Here is a 19,962-nt window from a genome sequence, read left to right as displayed (position 1 = left end):
GGTCCCCTTTCCAGAGGCTCGGCTTCGGCTTCTGGAGAAAACAGGAGATGCGGAGTTCAGGAAGACAAGCCAGGAAGGATGTGGACAGAAGGCAGGGAAGAGAACAAGGGCGGGAAGAAACCACACCATCATCCCGAGGCTCTGAGCAGCCATTCACTCCTGGGGCTCATCTGACTGACAATCAAGCACCTCTAATGCCTATGCTTTGCCACCTAAGTCCTGCCAGGACAGAAAATCCCAAGGTGAGTTCACAGAGTACCAGAGATGCTTGCAACTCCTTCAAATGCCTACAATTCAACTAAACTTGAGGTCAGATTGGCCTCCAGGAGGCACAGACCTTCCTAAGGCTTCAATTCTTTAATACAGTTCTTCATGTTGTGCTGACCCCAAAACATAAAATTATTTTCATTGCTGCATCATTAGCTCTAATTTTTGCTGTTATGAATTGTGATGTAAACAGTTATGCTTTCAGATGGTCTTAAGTGACTTCTATGAGGTCATTTCCCCCCCCCCCTCCAGGTTGAGAACTGCTGCCCTAAACCCAACCTGGTCTTCAAAGTCCACCCAGTGGGCTGAGCCCTGAATCATAGTATATCCAACGGGGTCATGCAGCCCTACCCACTAGGAATGGGGAAACCTGGAGCTCTAAAGAGAGCAAGGAATCTCTTTTCAAACAACCCCATATTAAAAGTCTTAGCTGAAGGCTGACTAAACATCTCAGGGTAAAGACCTGCAAACCTGGTGACTTAATCTGATCCCCAGATCCCACAGTGGAAGGAGAAAAGACTCTCTAACGTTGCCGTCTTATCTTGCCGTCTTATCTCCACATGGACACCATGGAAAACACACACACACACACACACACACCCTTAATAAGAAACAAAATAAACACCCATTTTTAAAGTCTGAAAAGAACCACTTCTCAAGGGAAGTTTGAAAGGTCAAAGAACCAGGGGGAGGCTGGGCCTGGTTTCCTCAGCTTCCTCATTATAGGGGAAATGGGCCCAAGGCGGGAGGCACCATGCCCGGAGTCACAAAGTCATCACACACCAGCTTTTCCTCCCTCCGGATGGGTGGCTACTGCAGTGAACGAGAAGCAGATGTGCCCTCCGCAGCACAGCAGGGGACCTAGCAAGGGGCCCAGACAAGGGCCAAGGACTGGGGTAGCTTCCACTGTGACACTGATAACTCAAGTCCCTCCCAGTAATCTCAAGTCAAGGAAAGGCACCAGAGGAACAGTCATCCATGGGAGGCTCTGGGCAGCACCTAGCACGACAATCTCTGCCTTCACTGCCCCCGATTACATAGGGAGAAATCCAGGTTCCTATACCAGGGCAAAACAGTAAACAGATCTGTGTGTTCCACGAGCTCCAGCAACTCTTCCACTGGCTGTGAACACCTCGAGAAGCCAGGGATGCTAGACAAATGGATGGATGTGGCTGTGTTCCAGTGAAAATCATGTGCAAAACAAGCAAACCAGGTCTGACCTGCAGGCCACAGGCGGCCAAGCCCAGCACTAAACTATCACATTAAAACCATCTGGAATTATGGATGAAGACAGGATTTCCTTTAGTTCAGCCACATAAACTCTGGGTATCTCTAACTCTGCTATGCTTTTGTATTATTTTAGCAGATTTTAACAGCTTACAACAGTAAATAACCCAATGACACATGCCTATAATAAAGCATTTTATAACACCATGCTGTCATGAAAGAATATTCTCATGAAAAACTACCTGGCACCCAGGTAAAAATGTCTAAAAGAAAAAAAGAGGACCTGTAACAAGGTGGCAGAAATAAAAATGTAAGGGACAAAAGAATAACAGCAAAGACAGGATTAGCAAAGACTTGAAGACAGATGCCACAAATGCTGAGGAAAACAAGTAGGATGGTGTGGAAAGGAGCAGAGGACACATATAGAGACTGTTTGGGTGGGTTGTTGTGCACAAACCTATTCCCAGACTCAGGAGGCAGACGCAGGCAGATCTCTGGAATCTGAATGCAACCTGGTCTACACAGAGTTCCAGGACAGTCATAGATACATAATCAAACCCTGTGTCTCCCTCTGCATAGAACACAGTTCACACTGAGAAAGGGAAATGCATGGAGAACACTTTGAGACACAAGTAAAGCAAGAATTTTACACACACACACACACACACACACACACACACACACACACACACACACCAGCAGCAGCAGCAGCAGCAACTACAACAGACTGAATGAACAGACAGCCTACAGAATGGAAGAGAAATCTTTGCCAGCTACATTAAACTAAGGGGTTTAGGTTAATATATAGAGCTGCAAAAAAACTAAACACTCAAAAACAGGAAGGAAGGCAGGCAGGCACTCAAAGTACCCATCAATCAATAGGACAATGAACTGAATGAACAGAGTCTCAACATGCAGCTCAGGCTCACCTAGAACTCACCATGAAGATCATGCTGTCCTCAAACTCAAGATGCCTCTGGTTACTTAGTTCTGGGATTAAAGGTCTGCCTTTTCTTCCCCCCAGTAAATATGTGTGTTTTGTTTTGTTTTGTTTTGTTTTGTTTGTTTGAATGCTCAACATCACAAGGCATCAGGGAAATGTGAATTAAAACCACTGTGGGATTTCATGTCACCTGGTTAGAGTGACTAGTATGAAGAAAGCCAAGTGCTGGCTGATAAGGGTAGGAGGCAACAGGGGCACTTACACAATGCTGGTGGTAGCATAAACTGCTCAGCCACGATGAAAATCATTGCGGGGTTTCACCAACAATTACATATACACTAAAGCCAGGAAATTAGAGGAGGTCGGTGAGACAAAATGAAAGGTTTTCAAGGAAGGGGTGTGGGGAAAAGAACACACGCCATGAACTGGAAGTGGGAGATTGGGAGTAAAGGGCAGGGACAGACAGGAAGGAAGGAAGGGGGTGAGGGCCAGGGCTAAACCAACACTAAGACTGTAGGAGAGGGCCATGAGGAGGCCAGAGCTGCCATGGTTATTTTCCTTGTTCTCCACCTTCTTTACTGAGTGAGCCAGGGTCTCCTGCTTGCTTAACCCAGGGCTCACAGACTCATCTAGCCTTGACAGCCACCTTGACCCAGAAATCTGCTTTCTGAGTGTCTGCCCAGTTTTTATGTGGGTCTGGGGATCTGAAGCCCAGTCCTTACTTTGGCACTGAGTGATTTATCTTCTCAAACCTCTCCCTGGCTGCTCAACAGAAATTTTAGGAGGGATTTCTGAAGAAAGAAAACAAAATAGTAGTACACTGAGGCACTCCCACACAGCAGGCAGACCTCTGAAAGAGTCGCCATGCCAGTGATATGCTTGCACAAAAGATGTGGACGGATGGACAGACAGACAGACGTGCGCGCGCGCGCGCGCGCACACACACACACACACACACACACACACACACACACACACACACACACACACACACACACGGACTGGCAAGCGCCCTGTGGATCTGTGAATATGTCCCAACCAAATGTCAGGCACTAGTCACCATGCATGAGGAACAGCCTTTCTCCACAACTTCCCTAATGGCCTCAGCTTTGCACACGGCTGAGGCATACAGAGGTGAATACTCCTAGCCACACCTTAGTTCCAGGGGAGTCCCTGACAGGGAGGTCCTTGCCCTCTGCCTTGGCAAGACTGAATCTGAGAACAGACACACTCCTACTTATGCCAAGAGATAAGCAGACTCACTTCCTGTGCATTGGAGCAACCCTTCTGGAAAAGTGATTGTAAATGTGTAAGAGTGTCAGCCAGGTCAAATCAATGTACACACCTTCTGACCCACTTAATCTCACTCCTGGGAATCTATTCCAGCAATAACTTCCCTCCCTTTCCTACAGGGAAGGATCTATACTACATAAATCTGTACTAGTCTCTACAACCTTATCTAGAACAGTGAAAAGCTGAAGCAACCTAAATGTCTCACATGAGAGTTCCTACAAAAATACAACCAGAAACACTGTGTGGCAACCCAAATGTTCTACGCCAGTGACACTGGTGTGGTAATGTAGGCCTGCAGATTATGAGGATACTGACCACGAGGACATTAAACTACACACACCTATAGACATGGGACCACAGCATGGATGAGAAATGCAAGATATCCTGGGATGCCGTGTATAGTCTTCTGGAACTCATGCAATTGCAAAGGTTCCTTCAATAATTCTTTTTTAAATTTATTTTTATTTTATGGGCATTGGTGACTTGCCTGCATATGAGTCTATGTGAGGGTGTCACGTCCTCTGGAACTAGAGTTACAAGCAAGTGTGAGTTGCCATTTGGGCGATTTGGAATTGAACTAAGGTCTCTGGAAGAGCAGCCAGTGCTGTTAACCACTGAGTCAACTTTCCCAGCCCCTCAATAATTATTGAAAGAAGAGGTACCATATCTCAGCAGTGGAAACAAAACTACATTGTGTCATTCTTAAAACAATGGACTCTTCTCACATGCATCATTTAAAAGATGGAAGCAAAGGAGCTGAGATGTAGTTCAGGTAGTAGAATGCTTGCCTAGCAGACATGCAGGCCTGGGTTCAACCCCAGCACCACATAAAACATGCATGACAGTAGTCCTGAGATGCAAAGTCATCCACAGCTACATGAGAGCTTATCTGAGTTGGGGGGGGGGAGCACACATGATAGAAGCTGGAAAACAAGCTGTTATCAGGCCAGAGTCTCATACAACATGGCCAGTGCTCACTGGGAAAAGGGCCAATTCTCCATGAATTAGGGGATGAGTTGGGGCTGTTCTGCCAGGCTTCTTCCTGTCTCTCTGAAGTAGGGCAGTCCTGGTGTGCCAGAGTAGACTGGAGCTCATTTGTTAAAATATCAATAGCCTCTCCCTTGTTGAGATTCTTGACTCAGATTATACATTATGTTCATGCTACACATACAAGGCATGTGGAAGGAGAGGACTTAGATGCTCATGGCTCCTGTTCCATGGTCTCACTCAGAAACAAGGCTGCGCATTCATGACCAGATACTAATTGACAAGCCAGACAGCCATGGCTCACACTTAAAGTCACCAAGATTGTCAACGGTAGGGTACTATTTTTTTAAATTTTTTTTTAAACTAAAGACAGGCAGAAGGTTCTCCTTGTGGTGTAGCACAGGCCTGATGTCTGTGTTTAGAAGGGATGGAGTCTTCACCTTTAATCTGTCTCTGAAGTAGATCTAGGCAAGGGCTTTATCTGAATTTGTGGAGATTACAGTCAGTGCTTATGAGGAAAGCCATCCTGAGTTGCAGATAATACCCCTGAGAGCATTCAGGATGCAAACCCAGGACAAGGTACATTCTTTACTGAACTGGGCTGTGTGTGAGCAAAGGCAGGGCAGTCCACAGCTCCCCCAGCCTTGCTTCTCCCAGTTTCTCTTCCTCTGCCTGCTAAAATGAGATATTTCTTTGTAAATTGTTATGGAACACACATGACAAAGATTTTACTTTAACCAAGTTCAAGCATACAGCTCAGTGACTTTAAGTACGTCTCAATAGGGTCAGCCATTGGGAGATGTCATTCTGTAAATATGTGTCTGATTGGTTTGAATAAAGCACTGTTGGCCAATATGGAAGCAAGATAGGTGGGACTAGGAGTCAAGGAGGATTCTGGGAAAGAGAGACACAGGCAGACACAATGTAGGCCACCAGAGGAGTATGATGGTATCAGCATGTGGGATATGAATTTCCATGTACAATGACAAAAGATTAAAAGGGATTTAGAAACAAGAGACCAGAGAGACGCACAGCTTCTTGTTAGCAGCATTTTTCTCAGGTGGGCTCTGTTTTGCTAGAGACAAGCAGAGACTTCTGCCAGTGTGGTAAACTTATGCCTGACATCTTGGAAAAAACTGCAATTTAAACAGCCGAGGTTTTAGCAAATAAGACTTGTGGAGAAAAAAAAACAAACAAACAAACAAAAAACACACACACACACACACAAAGTTTTACAGCCAAGTCAGATTCAGATGAAGAAAAATATAGGTAGACTTGGGATAGTAAAAGAAACAAGATATTGGAAAAATTAAAATAAAGTAGCTGGGTTTGTTGGCACACGCCTTTAATCCCAGAACTGGGGAAGAAAATATACACAAAGAGAGTAGCTGGGTGTGATGGTACACGCCTTTAATCCCAGTACTCCTGAGGCAGGGGCAGGTAGGTTTCCAAAGAGAAACCCTGTCTCAGAGAAAAAAAAATAATAAAGGTAAAAGAAATTGAATAATATAAGCCACGTAAAGATGGAAAATACACAGATAGTCTGGATACTGTGTACTATTGTGTCTTTCAATTGTTCAGTGGCTAAGGAAGGAACAACTGCTTAAATATACTTGATTATAAATGCTGCTAAATTAATCCAATTTATATATTTTGAAAATGCTTTGACTTCTAAATTTAAACATAAGGACAGGTTACTTGAAAAAAGGAGATTTTGTTTATGTTTCCACAGAAAATGGAAAGCTGTGGATTCCTTCCAGGCTTCTGTGGTTTGATGAAGCAAGACTCCTGGAAGCAGTGGGCCAGGTGTTCCAACATCTAAGTCAGCTGAGATGATGCAGCCTTGCAGACCACAAAAACAAGGACTTATACAGGTTTCTGTGTTTTGTCATGATCCCCATGGTATGGACAGTGCCCCCTATCAACAGGAAGCAGTTTGGAATGAGCAATGTCCAATTTCCCAAATATTGTTTATAAAATTTTGTTTTTATTTAAATGGTAATGATCACAGTCAATCTCTTTCTAAAAGAAAAAAAGGAAATGTGATATAGAAATGAATACTTTGTCTTGGAATGGATTTTCATCTATTGATACAAATTTAAGATCAATTTTTGTGATATATATATTTCTCCTCTTGTTTGGATATTGTGTTTATACAGCTCTTTTGAAAATGTAATATATGAGCCAGGTGTTGGTGGTGCACGCCTTTAATCCCAGCACTTGGGAGATCTTTGTGAGTTCGAGGCCAGCCTGGTCTACAGAGCGAGTTCCAGGACAACCTCCGAAACAATACAAAGAAACCCTGTCTCAAATAGATAGATAGATAGATAGATAGATAGATAGATAGATAGATAGATAGATAGATAGATAGATAGATAGATAGAATGTAATATATAATCAAATACAGATTATAGTTACCTATAATAGTCAAAACTTTTAGTTAGGTTAGTTTGGTTTTCTACATATAGAGAGATATATTTGAGATAGATAAATAGTCTTCAAACCTTTCAAAGACCTTCAGAAAATGACATTTAAAATGGTTTAGGGTTTTTTCTTGACAATGAGAAATGTCTGCTCCTGGCACATCAATTATGTCTAAGAGGAAGATATGGGCATCAAAGAGACTCGTTATGGAGTTTGCTTTCAATATGGCAAGATTAGCCATTTGGGAAAGAAACTGCTCTTGCCTAGACTGTTTGACTGTTGTTGTATAAACTGGACGTGCAGGACCCACAGGAAAGTGACTACTGAATTTGCACAGTCTTAAAGAGTTCCTGCTTCATGGAAGAGTCTTCTAGACTTTCTGCAGGACACAGAAAAATGACTGACAGACTGCCAATGCAGATGGACAGTTTTAAATTTCCTGCTTTGCTGAGAAGTCTTCCGACACATTGTGGCCTATGGGCTGAAGATGGATGCCCCAACATTACAGAGAAACTTCGGGTAACTGTCCAGGTAGTGAAATGTCTCTGTCAATTCTAGTGTTTATATATTATCCTTCTGTGGTCTTTGATAGAGTTGAAGACAGATAGTTACAATTATAGTTTTCCTTAGTTATAATTAAAGATAAGCTACATACAAGACTTTAGACTCACAAAGATAGGACAGATGATATTTTCTTTGAATCTTACTAAATGTTAATGGACAAAATATTGTAACTATAGTTCTTGCTTAATAACTGTTCTGTTATATATAATTTGACTATGTTAAAGTTAAAATCTTTCTTTTATTTTAGACAGAAAAGATATTGGGAGATGTCATTCTGTAAATATGTGTCTGATTGGTTTGAATAAAGCACTGTTGGCCAATATGAAAGCAAGATAGGTGGGACTAGGAGTTGAAGAGGATTCTGGGAAAGAGACACAGGCAGACACAATGTAGGCCGCCAGAGGAGTAAGAGGTCCAGACCCTTTTCTCCAGTAAGAGAACTACTTAGATTAATAATTATGGGTTAAATACTTAAGTCAGAGCTAGCCAGTAAGAAACCAAGCAAACAGCCAACAGCTTCATAATTAATATAGTGTCCTGTGTGTTATTTGGGTGCTCAGACAGCTCGGCAGGGCCCAGGCGGCTGGCAGGGAAGACAACATGTTACAGTCAGCCACTACCACCAACCATCCAGAGAACTCTTTATATTACAAAATGGAAACCAGACTCCTTAAACAACAATTTCCTGCTATGGTCTGATGTGTACCCCAAGATCCATGTGCTTGAGACTTTGTCCCCATTTCAAGAGTATTGAGAAGTGGGGCTTTTCAGAGGACAGTGGGTTGTGAGGATGAATGGATTAATTCATTACTGCTGGAGTGGGCTTGATATAAAACTGAATGTGAAGGAGGCAGACAAAGCACAGTAGCAAAGCACTTACCCAGCACACACATGACCCCAGCTCATCCCCACCACTGAAGGGGGGGAGAGAGGGGGGCTGAATTTGCCCCCCCTTGTGTTCTTTAAACCTTTCACCCATGTGATACTTCCACCATGTTACGACTTCCCATGCACCAAATAAACTTCTGTTGGTTATAAATGACCCAGCTGGAGGTAATCTGTAATGGCAGCACAAATGAACTATGACCCTCCCATTTTAACTTGCTCATCTCCTGGCAACCAAATTCCTCTTTCTATGCTTGTTCTACTCTATTTACTCTGAGCCATACGGTATCTATCCTGTAAGTAGAATCAAATTGTTATCTTTGTATCTGCCTTATTTTACTTAATATAATGATCTAAATGTTCATCCACACCGTAGCATGTGCCCCAGAGTGATTAAGGCTCTCCTGACACGCATATGCTACACTTCCTAATCCACTGATATCAGTGGCCTCGGGTGGTTTCTACCTTTTGACTATGGTGAATACAGTTAAGCATATTGGAGTACAAACATCTGACAGTCTGCTCTCAATTCTCCTTAGTATATACCCAGAAGTGGGGTTGCTGGAGCACATGGCAATTTCATTGTTAACCTGAAGTAACATCAGTTCACCATTATGGCTCATCACTTGTTTCCGTGACAACAATGTGCAAGGTCACAGATTTCTTTACATCCATATCCACATTTATTTTCTGCTTAAAAAAAGAGAGAGAAAAGGAAGGCATCACACCTTAGTGGGTGTGAGGTAATATCATACTGTGGTTCTGATTTGCATTTCCTTGAGTTGAACTGATACTCTGATCTAGAAACATGTCTAGCAAAACCCAAAAAATGATTGGGGGGGGTGGTTAAAAAGTGCTGGTGTGCTCAAAACAGTAGGCTGGCTAGGAGCTACTTTCTGCATCATCCCTGAGTAGAGAACCTCATGAAGCCCCAAATTCTCCTCCACCTCCAGTCAGCAGCATCCACATCCTACGAAGTGGATAATGGTTTCTGGGAATCCCAGCCTCAAAGCCAGAAAAAAACTGAAAAAAATTGTTGAGTGATACAAGGATGTGTCCAGTAAAGAAAATGACTGTGGGAACAATGCTAAATGGGGCAGACACCTCAGTTACAGCTAGTGTGTCCCCACACCTCAACCTGGACACAGAACCACCAGCTGCCATCTGCACACTCAAGCTGGCCTATTGAGCAGTCAAACCCACCAAACAAAACAAACACAAACAATTCCTCAGTGTAGAAAATGATCCAGGCTTTGATTCAAAGTAGTCCAAGAGAGGGTGGGGATGAAAATGAAATAAAACCAGCTGTGAACAGTTCATTTCTGAAGTCAGATGATGGAAACACAAAGCTTGTTACATTTTTCTGTTTTCTCCATCGAAAAAAAGAAAACTTGGAAGCCATATACACTAGCATGCCATTTTCTCCTTTTCCTGAAGTCTTGTAAGGCAGACAACAGGCAGCTGAGATCAATGTTTCTCAACGAGAACACCAGGCTTTTCAAGGTCACTAAGTTCAGGAAGGAGGCCAGACTGTATCCAGGGGCCCAGAGGAGGCTGGCTTCGTCTCCTCACTGAACTGTGAGCTTCCCAGGTCTCTGTGAGTTTCAATGCATGGGCCTCCCTCCACAGTGGTGTGTCCTGCTCAGGAAAAGTGAATTCCTGCCAGGAACAATGGTGGTGGCCAACACCAAGGGACACGGCCTCTCACTTCCATTGCCATCTACGAGGGCGTTTTCCAACTCTTTCTGTTTGTTCTCTCCTGTTCTGCCCCAGTGCTCTCTAACAAAAATGATTACTGCTCAACCACATACACTAACTGCCAAGTCTGCAAAAACCCTTAAAATACTACTGCATACTTCAATCCAACAGGCTTGCCACAATTCCGGATTCCCTGAACTCCACTGTTTCTGAGTTTGGTGCTGCCAGTGGCAAGCAATTGAGTAGCACTCCCTGAATCTGTTATAAGGAGTCTCTGAAGGACAGAGGCGACCAGGGACTTGGCCATGACAATGAACATACTGTGTCACCTGCAGCAATTAGGATGAGTCAACGGTCAAGTCGGAAGTCACACAGGTAAGGTAGGGGCCCTTTATGGGAAAATAGGGAGCAGAGGGTCTCCATATTGAGCAAGCTGCAGGCCTGAGAAGCCCTGCAATACAAGGCAAGAATGGAGCATGGGTCTCTGTGACTAAGAACTACAGTCTGCAGATCACTGAGTGCATGCTTATGAAGGAACTGAGGTTCTAGGCCGCGCCTCACCTCTTTTGATTCCTAACCTTGAAGAGAGCAATTTACTGCCATCTGTCTACATCAGTGCCATGTGACACCCCACCAGACACTAAAATAAACAGTCCAGGTGATCATGGAACCTCTTAAAGTGTCCCAAAACTCCCTTCCTCGCTCTTCCTAAGTTAACCACCTCTGGTATTTTGTCATAGTGGCAGGAAGCAAACACACACACTGAGATCCAGCAATTCCCACGGTAGGAAATAAGATGAAGCTGTTGGTGAAAGACTGTCTGAGCACAGGAACGTCTGAGGTAGCAGACCATGCCAATGCAGTCCACCCTATTTCTCTAGGGCAGAAAACCCCTAAGTCCACAGAGATAAATCGCCTGGACATGACGCCATAAGGCTGAATTAAAAAGGTAGGAACTGGAGCATGCATGGGCCCAGGGTTCTAGCCCCAGTACTGAGGCAAAGAAAGGGGAGCAGAAGGAGCAGAAAGGAGAGAGGGAGGAGTGGGAGCGGGAAGGAGTAGAGTCTTAATAAACCGCCCAGTTCTCCTGCTCACTGATAGTCAACACCAAATCTACAACAGAAGCAAAAGAAAGCACCACCTACTCTGCCCCTTCTGCCCTTGACCAGTGACCAGTGTGCTTGCTTGATATAAGAGCTTCAAACAAGATCACTTCCCCTCATCTTCCCAAGAGAGGCAGTGTCTGCTTGCCTAATCCTGGTGGCAAAACACAGATGATGTAGCTCCCCGAATTCCTGACCAGCTACAGCAACCGTCCAGTTCTGCTTCTTTTTGAGACCAGAGTGCTTGAAAGAACTGCCTGTCATCATTTCACTTCTTCACTTCCCCTTGGTTGCTGGACCAACCTCTTCAGGGTAGCCCATCCCCTCCCGGCTCCAACCAACCATGAAGACCAAGGCCTTCCTACTGCAATACAGCTGACTGTTCTTTCCTACCAGAGAAGCTTCCACAACACCAAACCTCCTCTTTACCTCAGGCTTGTTCTCCACCTAGCCTCAGTATCTCGGGAAATACTCAAGACTCCAAGACTCTCCTCAGCCAGTTTGCACACTTATTTTGATGCTCTCTCACCACCGATGCCATCCTAAGATACATCTCAAGGATGTTACTGAAACTTTCATAAGGCCAGTGAGGGGAAACATCCCCCTTTACACACACACACACACACACACTCACGCACACACACACCCCACAGTTCCATCTCAGTGAGGCCTTCTCCCTCACTCTGTAGTCACTCTGCAGTCAGATCACACCATGCAACACATACATAAAACCTCCGGAGAGCTAAAGAAATAGAAAGCCAGGTATGGTAGTATATGATCATAATCCCAGCTAATCAGACGGCTAAGGCAAGCGGATCGTAAGTTCAAAGTCATCCTCGGCAACTGTCTTAGACAGGGTTTCTATTGCTGTGATAAAGCACTGTGACCAAACGTGACTTGGGGAGTAAAAGACTCGTTTTACCTTGCAGATTACAGTCTATCACTGAAGGAAATCGGGGCAGAAACTCAAGCATGGCAGGAACCTTGAGGCAGGAACTGAAGCAGGGCCCACAGCGGAGTGCTGCTTACTAGCTTACTTCTCATGGCTGGCCCAGCTGCTTTCTTATAGCACCCAGAACCAGCAGCTAAGGACGGGACCACCCATAATGGGCTGGGCCTTCCCACATCAAATCACTATAGGCATTTTTCTCAATTGCGAGTTGTTCTTTCCAAGTAACTCCAGCTTGTGGCCAACATTAAACTAGCCAGGACAGCAATTAAGACTATGTGAAAATAAAGATTAAAGGGTGCTCAGGCTGTAGCTAAGTGGTAGAGTGCTTGCCTAACATGCACAAGACCCTGGGCTCGAACGCTAGCGCGGCAAAAGAAGACAAGAGGTCAATGTCAACACCCCTTGAGACCTATGCAACCTGGCCTTCTGAGTACCTGTCCTCGCCTTACTCATTCAGTCCCAAAAGAAGACAAGAGGTCAATGTCAACACCCCTTGAGACCTATGCAACCTGGGCTTCTGAGTACCTGTCCTCGCCTTACTCATTCAGTCCCAAAAGAAGACAAGAGGTCAATGTCAACACCCCTTGAGACCTATACAGCCTGGGCTTCTGAATACCTGTCCTCGCCTTACTCATTCAGTCCCAGTCTCATGGCTGCCTGCTGTCCTCTGCACACGCTGAGCTCACTTCTGCTCCAGATAGGCAGCCGGATAGCTTTTGCAACTACCATTAGGACTAGATCTTTCCTCTTCAAACCCCACCGGGCTCTTCATTAATGCTTGGGTCTCAGTTCCCTAGCTCACTTTCTGCACCCTTGGCTCAGTATACTCTGCCAAACACAACAAGGAGCTGCCCTGCCTACCCTCCAATGCTCAGCAAGCTAATACCATTCTTAGCAAGACATTGTATGGCCCTCCCAGCATATAGTAGGCAGCCTGGCTCAGTACCTGGCTGTCCGTGTCTTGCCAAGGCATTGCAGGGTTAGGAAGACAGCACTGTCACTCCAAGACTGTGTCTAAAGGCTCCCTGAATCCTCGAGCCTGGATTATAGCCCTTAGTCTGGTTTTCAGTCACCTTGATCCACCCATGACAATACCTGGCCAGCTCTATGAGGACAGGAACCATGGAACCTGCTCACCACCTCTTCCCAAGGCCTCACTGGAGTCCAGTCATCAGGAGTATACAGAGAAGCGTGACTTGGTGATGAAGGTTCTAATCACACAAGGGATCATGGCCACGCCCCTGGACTTACCCAAAAGACGATGTTGTAGCTGAAGAGCAGGTACTTGTACCAGCAGCTGACCTCGGCATTCGAGTATCTATAATAGTGCATCTTCTGAGAAGCAGGACCTGCAGGGACAGTGGCTGATAAGGCACAGTCAGCGTCAAACCTGCTCCCCAAGCACAAGGCCAAGGCTCCCACTCAACTTCCAGAAATCTCCACTGCCCCCTCATGTCCACTTGTTCATCAAAACACAAGTGTCTAACAGTGACAGCTAGAGGCTAGACAACAATCTGGCTAAATCAGCTTCCAAAATTAAAAAAAAAAAAGGAGAAATTTGAAAAGTGGAAGGATGACCATTTTTAAGTATCTTCAAAGGACCAGAAACTCTGCTTGGAACCTTCTCCACCATTTACCTCATCCTCTTCTCGGCTGTGTATTGATTATTCTACTCCATGTCAAGGGCACTGCAGTTCAGAAAGGTCATGTGACTTTCCCAAGACAAGGGGGGAGTACGACAGAAGCTAGACACAGCTTTTGGGAGACTAAAGTAGGAGGGCTGCTGTAAGTTCCAGGCCAACTTAGGTTACACAGTGAGACTTTACCTCCAAAAATACATTCATAAATAAGAGGGTTAAGTCAGGATCCAGAATCTGACCCATACACAGCAGATCCCACTGTCCAGTCTTTTATCCACCACAGCCAATGAGAAAAGACTCCATCACAGGATGCCACAGTGGGAAAAAGTTGAAAGACCGTCAGGCTTGTGCAGGATGCAACCATGGGGCCAACACAGAAAGACAAGTGAAGCTCCACGGTCATTTGTCTGTCGATGAGACAAGCTCCCAGACTCAGTCTGGAGAGGAGTGAGAAGGCCTGTCTGGGTAGGGAGACCCCTGAGGCCCACAGCAGCAGCCAGCACTCACCCTCGCTCCACCCTCCTTTCCCCCTCCTACCCCATCCACCATGACCACAGCTTTGGCCTTCTGGACAAACACAGTAAATCTGGACTATACCGCCCCTGTGGGAACACTCTTGGAGCTGTGAACAATGTGTGCTGTTTCTTATCTGCCAAAATACTCATAGAACCAGGCCACCAGTGTTACTTCCATTTGTCCATCGCCCTCGGGAATAAAGCATGGACGAATGGTGGGACAGGGTGGGGTAGTGAAGCTGAAAGAAGGGGTTATGATTTGAGGCTCCAGGCCATAAGGGGGTACTACCATGCCACACACAAACCACCCCACTCATACATGCAGACAAGCCAGACTTAGTTAGGACCAGGACCTAGGACAAGTACAAATAAGGCAACCATGGCAAAGAGGAGATAACCCCACTACCAAGACACCTCAAACAACCAACTTTGTAGTCTTCCTGAGGAGAGGCTATTTGCAAAATCAATTCTAATGAGGTGATGACCACGAGAGTGCAGCTGCTGGCTTAAAGTGTTTTGGAAAAAAAATGGTGCAGAGAAAGGGATGAACCCACATTCCTCTAGAAATGGGCCCTGACTTAGCCACACTCCAAAATATGTAATCCATGTGTACTGTCTAGACCTCACCATTCAATGGTGTGCCCAATCTGCTCCAGGTCCCAGGAGAGAGATGCAAGACAGCAGGAGTGGCCCCCCTCAGCAACCCAGCAGCCTGACATCTATCCCATCGTCACCCGACTACCAGAAGACTTCCATGAGACTACCCTCTAAGAATGAGTGGGAACGCACACACTATCGTGGGAGCTCAAAGGGCTCTGGATATCAGAATCACAGCTATCAGCATGAGCACCAAAAAGCCACACAAGCAACAACAGGGAGAAGCTCCAACTCTTTCAGAAAAAGACACAGGTACCATTCTTCACAGCGTGGCCTGAGCCAATCAAGTCCCTGCCCCACTGAGGCTTCAGGGTCCTCACTGAAACAGCCAGCAATGCTTGACTAGTCCCTGGTGCCACCACGAGGGCTTCCCCTAACATCATCAGAATCCACCCCCACACTCTACAGACTGTAGCCGCCCCACCATTCTGTGGAGGTTTGGCTGGGCTCTGAATATGTGCTAACAAGTTTTTTGGGTGACTGGCCCATGAAGACAGATGCATGCCTGGTAGAGCAGCTATTATACACCAGAAGACTGCTGTCTCAATGGGGACCCTGTGAAGACAGAAGAGCCCTGCTGTCTGGATGCAGCACCTTGGCAGGCTGCAATGGACCCTACAGACACCTAACCAGAGAGGACATTCCCCAAAGCACAAAGCATTTGAGGACATTTGTGGGGAGGGAAAGATAATTAAAGAGAGCTGGATTGTTCTCTGTAGGAGGAAAAAAATTAAACCTTGAAAACATTAAAACCAACCTACTTAACTACTGGATTATCCTGGTAGAACAACAAAATGTCCCTACAGCTAGGAACTCTGTCCCTCTCAGAGACAAGACCATCCTGTCCTCAGACACCAAATGCACCTCTTCTTCCGGGATTCATAGAGAAGCCAGAAAAAGCGGGCCACTCAAGCACGCAGATGTTTACTCCATGGCCACTGGTTAGACAGTGAGGACAAGAACCCTCAGCCTCCTCAGCCTCCTCCGCCTCACCAGCAAACACTGTCTGCTCTGCCTGACGATGCTGGTTCAGCCTGTTCCCCAGGCCCAGGCCTTCATGATTATACTGTGGTGACAAAAAGACCATTGCATTACACATCCTGGGTCTCCTTCAGTTCACCCAGTTCACATGGAGAACACAGACACACACAGGAGACTCCACAGGGAAACAGACTCTGGTGTGTAGGTTCTCCCTATTCAGGGTGCTGTCTTCTCTCCCCATCTGATTCACCCTCCTCCACCCCACAAGCCCCACAACCAAACAGGAAGCAACTCTGTCTGCGCAAACCAGACGCTGGAGTCCAAGCCCTCAAAGAACTGCAAGAGCAGGACTTAATTAAAAACCCACACGTGGTGACTTCCCAACACTTGGCATGTCACTAGTGGCAGGTCCACCTAGTGAGTGACCACACACTCCCTAACTGTCCAGGGCACAAGGATCATACTCATACAGCATGTCCTGTCTGCCACTTACAAAGAAATTCATGAACGCCATGTCATTTCCTTTGAAATGACAACTCAGGCCCTGGAGTAGGGGTGCCCTCCTGATGGTACTTATTTGCCCCACCCCCTACTCCCAGGAAGGGAAACTGTTCCAAGGAAAAGGAAAAATCCAGTCTTTCTCCTCCCTACTTCTCAGCCCTCTGCCATGAATCTCAGGAAGGAGAAAATGGTGGTGGCCTTGGGCTCTCCTTCAGGGGCCTTTTCTCTCCTGTTGGCCAGACATATTTTATGGCTTATGTGATAGACATATTTTACAGCTTACAATGTAGAACAAAGGGAACACTTTTTTTTTTTTTTTTTTTTTTAGCCCAGCCTAAACTTGTCCTCTGCAACAGGGAATGATGGTCTTCAGCAAAGTTAGGACCCAGCTCCTCAAAACTTCAGGGGTGGAAAAAGGACTGAGTCTCAAGAACCAGATGCCCAGGCTCTTCCCACACCCACAGCTCGGAGGACACTAGACACCATCCCAAAGGACTGCAAAGTGTCCAGGGTCCCACATCTCACCTTATGAAGGCAGACCTTAGCCAAGTGCCAATCCTGTTCCGCTGACACCAGTTCTCTTTAGCTCATGCACACAGAGAGAGACAGAGAGACAGAGAGACAGAGAGAGAGAGAGAGAGAGAGAGAGAGAGAGAGAGAGAGAGAGGGAGGGAGGGAGAGAGGGAGGGAGGGAGAGAGGGAGGGAGGGAGGGAGGGAGGGAGGGAGGGAGGGAGGGAGGGAGAGAGAGAGAGAGGGAAAGACAGACAGACAGACAGACAGACAGACAGACAGACAGACAGACAGACCTGAACAATCTTGGCCTCCTAAAAGTGATAAACTATTAGGACACAAACAGATCTAACAGAGAAGAATCTAAAAGCTACTCTGTATGCATCAAAAACAATGATCAAGACCTGAAACTCTGAACTCCAAGAACTTACAGATGTAAATGGTAAACAGGAAAAGCAGAATTATTTTATAGTGTTGAGAAAGCTGATTAACAACCTGAGGGGCAAAAATCAATCTAAATATTTAAAGGGCACACTACACAGCAAATATACATACTTTGGAGAACAAGGTATTCAGATCCATCTCCCTTAATCTTCTCTTTTGAGGCAACAGGAGGCAGGGTGTAGGAAAGTGTAAAATTAAGGCCAAATTTCCACATGATTAAGTTACATTAGAATAGCAAAGATACATAAATTATAAAAGCTTTCTGAAGGTGCAACCCTGATAGAAGGTAAATGTAATAATGATTCATCCAATAAAACAAAAGACTAAAGCTTACAATAAACAACGGTTATGGAAAGTGTACAGAAATGGAAGGGCAGCAAAATTTACAGATGCAAAAATATTCTCTATCACTGAAAATAAAATCTACAGATTATCCAGTGGCACTAGTTCATGCTTTCAAATTTAAGAGAATGCCACCATATCCACACAATGCTGACAGCAGATGGATGTTACTACCCTCTGCAAAGACAACAAACGGTTACAGAAATTAAATCTGGTCATATCCTTAATCCAATAAACTCATGACTAAGAATTGCCTCATGAAAATAAGGCAGAAGAAGAAAACAAATACGTATTAAGTATGAAATGTAGTCATGGTTTGCGATTGTGGAACAATTTGGAGGCGTGTGGGTAAAGGCCAAATGGAAAACCAGGGCGTGAAAGGGGGTTACATGGTGTGGGTCTGTAAGTGTTTTCCACAAGGTTCTACCATCACACTTGCCATTACATCTTGGCATTAGAAACACTGATGGAGGCCACTGTGGGGAGTGGCGAGATGAGCCCACAGTCATTGTAAACAGGGCTCCCTGATCTGACTATCACATTAAAGCTGCAGCAATCTTTATCACTGACTTTTCCTTAATTAAAAAATAGCACCTGCTCAACTATAAGCTATTTCCAATACAGAAGAATGAAAGTGGTCTGACAGTGAGACCGGTAGACCGTGGCTTTTGAACTGGTATGATGTGAACCTGGAATGTCTCCTGCAGGCTTATGTTTTAAATACCTGTTCCCTGAAGGATGGCATCACTTGAGAAGGCTGTGGGCTCTTTAGGAGGTTGACCTAACTAGTAAGAGTAGGTCATTATGGATTGGTGGGATTGGTGTTTACAGTCCCACTTAGCTTCCTGGTCTGCACATGCTCCTACTGCCAAACGTTCCATCACACCTCTCTTGCTGTGAGGACCTGAGCCTCTCTGAACTGAGTCAAAATAAACTCAGAAGGTTAATTGAGTTGCTTCTCTCAGGTATTCTGGTCACAAACATAAGAATAAATGCACCAACTGTTTGACGATGGGCCACTATGATGGCATCTCATGGACTAGAGACATAGGGGCAGCACTTGCCTAACATACATGAAGCCCTAGGTACACGCAATCTCTAGTACTGCTATGAAGGAGGAAGGGAGGGACAGCATGTACACTCATGTTCACTTAAACCCTGCTCCTTATCACATGCTATGCATTATTCCCTATCACTCTGAATGTTTAATTTTACCTACATACATTGTAAGAAAGAATCAACTGTCACAAAACACAACAATCCACAATCATATTGAGAAAAATTGCAGACTCTAGACTTGCTTTTAGGTCCAAGCCTTTCCCACTTTAGGGTGCATTAACTTCTAGCTAACTATGTTGGCTAGTCTGATGTCAACTTGATACACGAACTAGAGTTAACTGAAAGCAGGAAACCATAATTGAGAAAATGCCTCAATAAGACTTGGCTGTAAGGTATTTTCTTACTTAGTTATTGATGGGGGAGGGCCTAGCCCATTGTAAGTAGTTTCATGCCTCTGCTGGTGTTGCTGGGTTCTATGAGGAAGCAAGCTGAGCAAGCCATGGAAGAGCAAGCCAGTAAGCAGCACCCCTCCATGACCTCTGCATCAGCTCCTGCCTCCAGGTTCCTGCTCTGGCTTCCTTCATGAACAGCTCCATTGAAGTATAAACCAAATATACCCTTTGCTCCCCAGCTTGCTTTTTGGTAATGGTGTTTTGTGGCAGCAAGAGAAACCCTAAGACACTGACTCCTATCTTTTACATCTGAGTACCTCCTGGAATGACTCTATATGCTTACATTACTATTACCTGGTTTCTACTTTGGAGCATTGCCTGTTCAGTCCCACTCTAGAAGATGATGATTTAACTTTTCTCCCTACCAACCCCACCTTTTCCTAAGCCACTCCCTCATGTCTGTCCTATTCCATCTCTCCATTCTAATGATAGTGAAGCTGTAGAGTGGGCTGTGGTCATTTTCAGAGTTGATATTATGGTGACCATGTGAGCTAGCAGAAGGAGCCACACAAACCGT

At 45.2% G+C, this 19,962-nt stretch overlaps 1 protein-coding gene across 1 annotated transcript in view; it reads right to left on the bottom strand.

Moving 5' to 3' along the window:
- Positions 1 to 19,962, bottom strand: part of Tspan14 (tetraspanin 14) — a 57,031-nt gene that overhangs the window by 16,040 nt on the left and 21,029 nt on the right. The window contains exon 2 of the mRNA XM_040747661.1: positions 13,595 to 13,692. Within this exon, the coding sequence (XP_040603595.1) occupies positions 13,595 to 13,675 (81 nt within the window). The 5' untranslated portion in view covers positions 13,676 to 13,692. The remainder of the gene's footprint in view (positions 1 to 13,594; positions 13,693 to 19,962) is intronic.

This window comes from Mesocricetus auratus, unplaced genomic scaffold (assembly GCF_017639785.1).
Source record: "Mesocricetus auratus isolate SY011 unplaced genomic scaffold, BCM_Maur_2.0 Super-Scaffold_100006, whole genome shotgun sequence".
NCBI classification, from domain to species: Eukaryota; Metazoa; Chordata; class Mammalia; order Rodentia; family Cricetidae; genus Mesocricetus; species Mesocricetus auratus.
This window is presented reverse-complemented; position numbering and strand designations above follow the sequence as displayed.